Source organism: Abrus precatorius, unplaced genomic scaffold, assembly GCF_003935025.1.
Source record: "Abrus precatorius isolate BTA unplaced genomic scaffold, Abrus_2018 Scaffold11, whole genome shotgun sequence".
In the NCBI taxonomy this organism is placed as follows: domain Eukaryota; kingdom Viridiplantae; phylum Streptophyta; class Magnoliopsida; order Fabales; family Fabaceae; genus Abrus; species Abrus precatorius.
The window spans coordinates 3,631,544-3,640,471 of NW_020874303.1; the positions used below are offsets into that span (position 1 = coordinate 3,631,544).

An 8,928-nucleotide genomic window follows, 5' to 3' on the forward strand; every position below is an offset into this window, starting at 1 on the left:
GAAAATAAGCAGAAACTCGAATGTTTTTGACCAATGTCTTGCATTAATCATAGAGTCAATACATCCAACATTCAAACTTGTGAAAGTTTTGGCCACTAATTCCAGCGAATAAAGTTCTTTGCTGAACATGGTAGTGAGTGTGGTGGCCACAAATGAGAGGTCTTGGGTGCCTTACTCCCCTTGCAAGTCCCGCGTCAAAGATTCACAGGGGTCCTCACATCACATCAAAGCTACTACTACATAAAATGGAAGTGGCTTTGCATTGCTATCATGTCTTTCGCCTTTTTAATAAAGAATAGCATGTGCTAGTTACAAGTGACGTACAAATAATTTTTTGAGGGACCTCCAAGCTATTTCAATAACTTTATTTATTCTAGTTATTCCTAATGCATTTTCTTATAAAGGTTAATGTTCTGCCAGTAAGTTTAGCATTAAGTTTTTACGTTTTATTAACTATAAACTTTAAAACTGAATTTAAGTAGGCAAAAGTAAATTTTTAAATTAATTGTTAATGTTTAAAGAATTAAGATTATCAAAATTAAGTTTTTATTACTTTTCAAAAGTCAAAACTACTACAGAAAAAACGACATTAATTGTTAGAAGACAATTACGCAGGTACAAGGGTAAAGTGAAATTGACCATCTTTTTGGAGGATAATTCTTTTGGTAGCAACTAGCAAAGAAAGTATTTTTATCACCACTTGGAATAAACTTCTTTTTCTTTAGCATGACATCATGATTGTTCTTGAGAAATCGGTGGTCCAGTCCAACATTAAATGTATTCGGTGGCATAGCTCCGGACAACCTGACCTTGTTTCTTCCCCCCTTGTCCCAGAAGCAGAAACTACTACCCTACTCTCCGGATTCACCTACTGAGTTAAAATTTTTGTCCTCAGATACTTCTTGTTAGCACCAAGAAGCACAAGCTATCTAGGACCCTCAACCCCTCTTGCTTGCTTGCTTCTATATTAATGAAAATTGAAGAGTCTTAATTTTGAGAGAAAATTTAAGAAAACGTAAAAATAACTTACGATTTGCATTATTTTTTTCAATATAATTTTTAATATAACTTTTAAAATAAATCATTTTAAATTTAATTATAATTTTAATGATCAAATTTATGAAATTGTCTTATAATAACAGTTTAATTAAGTTGTTTATTCGAACACAATCTGAAATTGTTATTGAGCTTTGAAGAGTAAGAACTTTCCGACGCAAAACTCTAATGGAGCTGCACCAAACCGTTGAGTATTACAGGATAATTTACATAGGTATTGGAAACTTGATATGACATTATTTCATATGATATCAAATTTAAAATGATAATGAGCTGTACTAGACATGACGATGATAAATAAACAGCAACCCAATTCAGAAGAGAAAAATAAAGGAAGAAAAAAGTATCATTAGTGGAACTAGAACTGGCAAAAGCATTGAAGCGTGGCGTTGACCTTCACCGTAAGGCACAGGAGTGTAAGGATTAGGAGGAGCTAAAGTGTAGGGAGCTGGAGGGGTGCAACACTGAACACCGGTGGCAGGAGGAGGAGGACACTTGCTATGCTCTTTCTCTTGTGGTGGTGGTGGTGGTGGTGGTCCATATAAATAGTAAGCAGAAGGTGGTGGTGGCGGGGATGAGGATTGATCACAAGGGTATTCACATTTGGAGCAATTTAGACATGCATTTGAGGATGAGGTGACATCCCTTGAAGCTTCAAAAGCAAAATTGGACAGTGGTAACAAAAGGGTCACAACCATAAGAAACTTTTGTTTTTCCATTAAATTACTATTTTTTTCCCTACAAACTAGAGAAAGGTTTAGAAAAATATTGATGATCTTACGAGACTACAAAGCTTTATAGGAAAGGAGTTTTCTAGATCCCAAGTTCAGATATATAATCACTAGCTGTCTAATAAGGTCTTGGATCTGTCACCTTTTTTTTTTTCTTTTGCATAGCGGATATGATGCCACATGGCATAACATTTGTCATTATGATATTGAAGTAGCAAAATAATCTCAATCAACTTGCATGACTCTCAATTGCTGATAAATTGTTAAAATGTTTCAACCTTGTCTGTTCACTTTTACTTTTCCTACCCCGTTTAAAAGGGTTTTTATTTCGATTTGTATCAATCCTATATCATCTTTAAGTTTAGTTTAAAAATTAATCATGATGAACTTCGGTACCAAGACTTTCAAATATATAAGTTTTGCTCAAAATCTAACATACAGGAATTATGATATGTGGAGAAACTACAAACGTTCAAGAGAAAATCCTTAATTTGATCTTCTAAAATTACATGTGCCATCACATTAATCCTCTAAAAATTTTGGTCACTACTGATTTCTCAACGATCTAAAATGTCACTATTATTCTTCAAAAATTGCCACCAAATTAGTTTCAAATTTAAAATGTCATTGTTCTTATGAAGGACTTAAATGGTGACAGAAAATTTTTAGAGACTAATTTATGACTGAAATTCCCAAAGGACTAAAACACAAATAACTTTAGAGTACCACATGGAGTTTTTCTCCCCTAATATCAAAATCAACTCCTATGGATGGCCAAGGCTGGCTTGGAAGATTTGTCCAGGTCATGACTATTCAAATATAGATAATTCAATTCCTCCACAAAATATGATGAGACAGGTCGCGGAGAGAATCCATTGTAGACCTTTTCCACCTTTGCCAAATATAGTTCAATTATGTACTTGAAGGGCTCGTGCATCTGATTAAAAGGTTGAACAGCAAATTCATCGAATGGCATCCACTTTATGAGAAAAATGACAAAGCACAAGGGAAACTTTAGTCAAGGGAATTGAATGTATCAACAACAAAGATTGCAAAAGGTGGTCATAATAACACTAGTGTCATGAGATAAACATGCAACAGCAATGGATTATATGGCAAAGGTGTGGAAAGTCAGCAATAAGTGATATGAAAAATTCTAGCAAAAAAAAACATGCCAGCATCCTATCAAGTGTCTTTTGAAGATATCTTAGTTCTATTGCCAGCATATGCATGTGAAAAACTTGGAACCAAAAATATTCTCTATCATGCATGTGTATTAGATACCAATAATTAGTTCCTGTGCGATTCTTTGGACATCTTGAAGGACAATCATATTATGCTGATTTATGGGTTAATGAATGCTTGGAGAAGTTTATCATGTAGATAGTGGTCATATAATGTGTCACACTGAATAGATATAAATATGATTTGTTTGTGAACTAATCAGTAATCATTTTATTAAGGTAAAGAGCGTTAGAAATATAATATAGAATCATTCATGTATTTTCTTCACCTAATAGCTTAAGTTTGTGGGATAGTTAGACTCAGTTTGAGTGCACTTATAAAGAAATTTTTATAGAAGAAAAAAATCAATATACAAAATGAATAAAACTTCTCTTGTAAGTTAAAAACAACTTATATCTTCAAATTTTATAGAAGTTAAATGAGAGAGCTTTTCAAAATAAAGAAGTACAAATTGTTTCTAACTTATGGAAAAAGTTTTATTCACTTTTTTTACTATTTTTTTTCTCCTATAAGAACTTTTTTAAAATTTTACCCAAAATGAGTCTTAGTCCATGACAAAGTGATTGTTCACAAGTTGATTATCTCATAAGCATTTTTTTTTTTCTAAGTTTAGATTTCTGCAGTGCTTGCACAATTGGACTCTGCTGAGAGTGGTGACTTAGTATTGACATGATAAAGTTGATATGCATCATTAGGTTCAGCTTTAGGACAAAATATTTCATCATTAGGTTCATTTTCTGAGATGTTTACCAAAAAGGAAAAAAGAATGACATGATGTGACATAAAACAAAAATACCTGAGCTGCCTCAATTTCCAGTTCTTGCATTTTGATGTCAAAAGAGAGAGGACGCAGCATGCAAACAAAAGATAGGTCTGATTTTCCAAAGAATGAATTGTGTATGTGTCTGAAATTCAGAAACATGAGAATGTCAAAAGAAAAATTATAAATGGAAGAAAGAAGAGAGACAAGTCAAGAGATGTTAAACTCTTAATTACTTTATTAAACTTAAGTTTATTAAAATGCCAGATTCTAAATTAATGATTGGAAGAGAAGAGCAAAGCAAGTGTCCTCAGTACACACTTTCCCTTGAGATTAATGATTTTTTTTTTCAATTATTAAGACTGTAATTTAACTCAGCTAATTATGTTTGGCGTGCCAATAGGAAATTTTCCTTCTAAATCCATGGATCTATATGCAATTTCTCTTAAAAAATTATTTACATGACTCTTTATTTCATTAGCATATTAAACCTTGGTGCCTTACCCTTTATATAAATAAGCACAAAATAAGGGTATCTCACTATCGCTCGTTTTATAGGTTTCACGAGTTAGAAAATTCATACCTGAATGCTAGTATTTCCACAAATTCTGTGTCAATCTGAAAAGGTAAAAAACAGACCAAAGTGAAACTTGTCATTATCAACACAATAATGCTGACATTCTACAACATATTGGAATGCCACACTACTCTGATACTCACTCCTGTCTCTTCTTTTACTTCTCTAATTGCAGCTTCAAAAATCTCCTCACCCTGCAGTTAGATAACAAAGTTTCATGTTTCTAACCAAATTATAAGTGCTTTCTTTTTGAAGAGTAAATGGAATTTGCCTTTGAAAGTGTGCATACCACATCAACTACTCCAGTAGGTATCTTCCAGACACCAATCCCATGGAATCCACCTCTTTTTTCCTGAACTACAAGAACCTACAAGTCCACCATGCCCACAAACATAGGGAACAAATAAAGAAAAAGGAAAAGAGAGGAAAAAGAAATACAATCCAAAATGCCAAACAAGGTTGGTTATTTGTAACAAAACATGTGGATCTACATGACCATTTTTGATCTATTTTTAGACCTCTTTCTTGTCATTTAAGACAATAGCACCAACTGCAACACGATGGGAAGCATTTGGAGGTATTGTGCAGCCAGTTTTCGGAATCCAATAAACTAGCATTAGATAGCTTGGCTCAGCATGGTGATACCAAAAACCCTCCTGCCAGCAACAAAAAACACAGCATACTTATGACCAAATTATCAGTTACAAATATCAATGTTCCATCAACGTCCTTAGACCAAGTTATCAACATCACATGAGAACAAATAAAATGAAATAGAAATAGAAATTGTCTCTTTTAGAATCTGATATATGCCTGATGGTGAACTATGCATTAAACAATTGACAACAAAACTCTTAAATGAACATATTGCAAAATTACCTTAACTGCAGCTTCAACTAGATGAACCAGCTCGATAGGTAACTTGATCCAGACCCCATCTTTTCCCTACAACGCATACTAAAGTTAATAGTGGCTTACTAGATTTTAGGTAAGCATTATATACAATTTGCTTATATACTAGAAAAAAGCTCATGTTTATCCAGATTAAGGTTTGAAATGTAGAGTGATGTTCCTAAAATTCGTAACATGAATGTAGCATATATGAGGACCAGTCTAGCCTAGGCATATTTATTAAATAAGCTAATGTGTTTACTTCGAAGTAAATATATTGACCCCAAAAAAACTAAATATAAATGATATATTGTTTTTGTATTTCATTTTTATCATAAAATCTTGAAATTATATATATGTTGACTTATTTAAAGATTTTGACCCATTTGTCTCCATAAAGGATTAGACTTGTTAGCTTACCAAGCTAGACTTGTTTACTTATTTAAATTCATTATTTCAAAGTAGGCCTTCAATAGGTTGGGCTAGAATTTTAAAATGGCTAAACAATGCCTTAAAAAATTACCTATGTCAAGTGGACCATACTTAAGCCTTATGTTTGAAAATTAGACCAATTGTGTAAAGTAGTTTATGTTTCAAAGACATGCATCAAACTCAAATTATGTATTAAAATTTTGCCCGTCAAAACCCATCTTTATTTTAATAAAATAAAAATTGAATATTTTCAGCTTTAAGAAATTTACAAGAAATCCTTTCAAAGAACCTCATCAACTGATTGGAGATGCATCCAAAGGAAATAGCTAAATATTTTGATGTGAGCACTTTATTTCACAACCCTTAATGCAACAAGTACCATTTTAGAGCTATATATAGAACATAACAATAAATAATTACCAATTGCTTCCAATGTAGGAGAGAAGATCTAAGCAAAGTAGCAAAAACATCAGAGTCCATAGCCTCCTTTAAGTCTACAATGACTCCTCCATGAGCATCATTGGTGGCAGGGAGAATTTTAACACATTCAAATCCATTTTCACACAATCGATCCCCCAATGGTTGTGCTGGAGCAGCTGAGACTGACATGGGCTGAAGAACTGCGTAATAATTATTTAAAAAATGACAAAATTCCCAAGGAAGTTATATATAAAAAAAATTTGTAATGCTTAATAAGAAAACTTTTGGTGGGGCCACTTGAACTCAAATGAGGCTTCCTGTAGAGTGGCAAGATTGTGAATCCGAGAACTACACAAACATCAACAGACTGAGTCACTCAATCAAACCACAGGAAATAAATGACAGCAACAAGGAGGATGCTGTTCAACCTGCATTAATTTTTTGTTTTGGAACTTCAAGATAACAAAGTAACTAGTTTCATTTCGGTGCTTACAGTTGATTTCAAGCTATTTCAACTGATTCTACTAATTCTCAAAATTCAGCACAGAATTGACAGAAATACCATTTCCACAGCATTTCTTCTTATATAGTAGTATGTAGTTCATTGCAAACATTCTCACTAAAATAGAAAAACAAGGCAAATTCTAAAAGACTCTCTAGTCTCAACCAAAGCATATTCCGTGTGTGTTTGAATTCATGTTTGAATGATCATGGATCCATATTTACTGTAACTTTACTAATTGTACTTTCTGCGTCAGATCCACGTTTACATGCTTTTCAACGTGTTTCCAAACATGCTACAATCAGAGAGACAACACCAAAACCAAGACTTGATCAACTAGAAACATCACAACATAAAAGTGTAACCAATAAAAACCATACCAAAGAAGCTTTTTTACTTTGATAACAAGCTCAGAAAAAGAAGAAAACTAAATGAAAACTTGAGAATTCAAAGGCTTAAGTTTGGAAGTAAATAAAGGGGAACCACAAGGAACATACACAAAGAGAGGGCACTAGCTAGTGGAGCTTGAAGAATTGGATGAGCAAATGTTGCAATTTATAATAAGCACTCTCTTTCTTCTTGGTAGGGCCATGAGTGCGTGGTGACGTGGTTCCACTGCCACCCTTTGTGAACTAAGCTTTGCCATGTCTTCATTAGCCGCCCTTACATGCAAATTTTGCAATGGTAAATTGGTCAGAGTCTTTGCTAGTTGAGGTGTCAACACCATATCCTCGTAGCAGTATGAACATGTTTACCGCTAAAAACACACGATTTTGAAAATGTCATCTTTATGTACATTTTTTTCATTAATTCCGTGTTCAGTGTTCAGACTTTAGAAGACCATTGACCCTTTGCAATCTCATGCATGAATCATGAGTTTGATTTTTACCTCAAAATATGGTTCCCACTTCCTACATTTATTTTAATCATTATCACTGGGGCGGTTCCAGAAAACTCATTTAGAGGGTAAATATAAATGATTACATAGGTAAATTACAGAATTGCACGTATTAGAAAGAGTGAAATTATTTTTATATAATTATATTGTACAAAATTTTTATAGCTGTGAAAGAGATGATAAGAGTATTGGATGAGTAATAGACGAAGACAGAAAAATAATAATAATATTACAAATAATGTAATTCTTGAAAAAATGTCATATATTAATAAAAAAAAATTAGTTGTTAATTTGTTCTCATTTATATATACTTTGTTTAACAAAATTTGAATTGTTAGTATAAGTATGGTAAGTTAATGTTAAGAATCTCATTCATCATCATAATAATATGAGGCAATGGATATATATATCTATTTTTCATACAAATAAATTGGTTTATTAGGGTGACCAATCATACTATTAGAATATACTCAATTCAAATTTTATTTAGATAATTAATATACTAATGGAAACTAACTTAATCATTTAGAAGCTTTTTACTATTCTGTGTGTGTGTGTGTGTGTAATATTTTGTAATAGTTTATATATAAAAAAGTTAAGTCTATATGTATGATTTGTCATCATTGACTTGTGTCTAATTCTGCTGCCATGGACTTGATTTTCTTGTGTTGAAATTCAGGGGTGACAGCACCAGAGTCAACTGAAAGTTGGCATCAGGTCTAGATGGCACCACCAAGTCAAGAGATGGTAACACCCCCACCTCATAGTCAAGAAAAGAGGGGGGGACACAATTGCCTCCTTCAATGCAATTGATCAAAAAGTCACAGTTTAATAAGCTACCAGCATCTATCTTTTTTCTTTATAAATTATAAGATGTTATTGATTTTAGTTGAAAATAATTTTTTTAAAGATATTATTAATTAATAAATAATTTAAGGATAATAATTTATGAAAAATATTAACATTAATTTTTAAAATAATAATTTTTTTTATCAAAACTAAATATTTATTACATAAACCAAATATAACCCGATTTAATTCATTTTATTTTATTTATTTTTAATGATTTTTTTTATATTCGACCTAACTCAGCTTGTCACAGTCCTAACAAAACAGAGGACACTTTCTATGTAGAAGAAAAGTTTAGCATCATTTGATTTGAAAAATATTTTCCTTTCTAATTAGAAAATTTCTCATTTTATGTTTATCTTTTTAAAACTTTGTATACAATATTAAAAAAAAAAAAACTTTTTAAATAAAATTCTGACATAAAAATAATATAATTTTTTAGATAAGAATTGTAAGGTGCTATTGCAGCAGCCGAGACGTAAGTGGCTACTGAATTTATAGTGGATGCAGTTTTCATGGAATGTTCTAATCTAAGTTGAAAATACGATGTATAATAATAATTAACAT

General features: G+C 32.0%; 2 protein-coding genes across 5 annotated transcripts; both read right to left on the bottom strand.

The window, feature by feature from the left end:
- Positions 1–1,370: 1,370 nt before the first annotated feature.
- LOC113854399 (formin-like protein 20) lies at positions 1,371–1,775 on the bottom strand. The gene has a single exon (XM_027485358.1). The coding sequence runs from the start codon at positions 1,773–1,775 to the stop codon at positions 1,371–1,373; it is 405 nt and encodes a 134-aa protein (XP_027341159.1).
- A 418-nt stretch (positions 1,776–2,193) lies between these two features.
- LOC113854962 (nudix hydrolase 10-like) lies at positions 2,194–7,141 on the bottom strand. 4 transcript variants are annotated; one of them, XM_027486331.1, is made up of 9 exons: positions 7,112–7,135; positions 6,113–6,312; positions 5,249–5,314; positions 4,888–5,025; positions 4,659–4,736; positions 4,513–4,563; positions 4,376–4,410; positions 3,829–3,937; positions 2,194–2,766 (listed from the first exon to the last, which is right to left on the bottom strand). In XM_027486331.1, exons 2-9 carry the CDS (start codon positions 6,299–6,301, stop codon positions 2,545–2,547), a joined length of 888 nt encoding a protein of 295 aa, XP_027342132.1. In that variant the 5' UTR covers positions 6,302–6,312; positions 7,112–7,135; the 3' UTR covers positions 2,194–2,544. The 4 variants fall into 4 exon arrangements, with proteins under 4 accessions (XP_027342132.1, XP_027342133.1, XP_027342130.1 ...); XM_027486332.1 differs by having other exon boundaries at positions 2,376–2,766; positions 6,113–6,460; positions 7,114–7,141; XM_027486329.1 differs by having other exon boundaries at positions 2,485–2,766; positions 7,012–7,131.
- Positions 7,142–8,928: the final 1,787 nt, after the last annotated feature.

What these genes read in the sequence shown, in the direction of transcription:
- LOC113854399 (XM_027485358.1), bottom strand. Translation starts at nt 1,775, where the DNA reads ATGGAAAAACAAAAGTTTCTTATGGTTGTGACCCTTTTGTTACCACTG.
- LOC113854962 (XM_027486331.1), bottom strand. Translation starts at nt 6,301, where the DNA reads ATGTCAGTCTCAGCTGCTCCAGCACAACCATTGGGGGATCGATTGTGT. An exon ending in TAGTTGAAGCTGCAGTTAAG is followed by an intron (nt 5,026 to 5,248) that starts GTAATTTTGCAA and finishes TGTTGCTGGCAG; the next exon opens with GAGGGTTTTTGGTATCACCA. An exon ending in GTGGAAATACTAGCATTCAG is followed by an intron (nt 3,938 to 4,375) that starts GTATGAATTTTC and finishes TCTGAATTTCAG; the next exon opens with ACACATACACAATTCATTCT.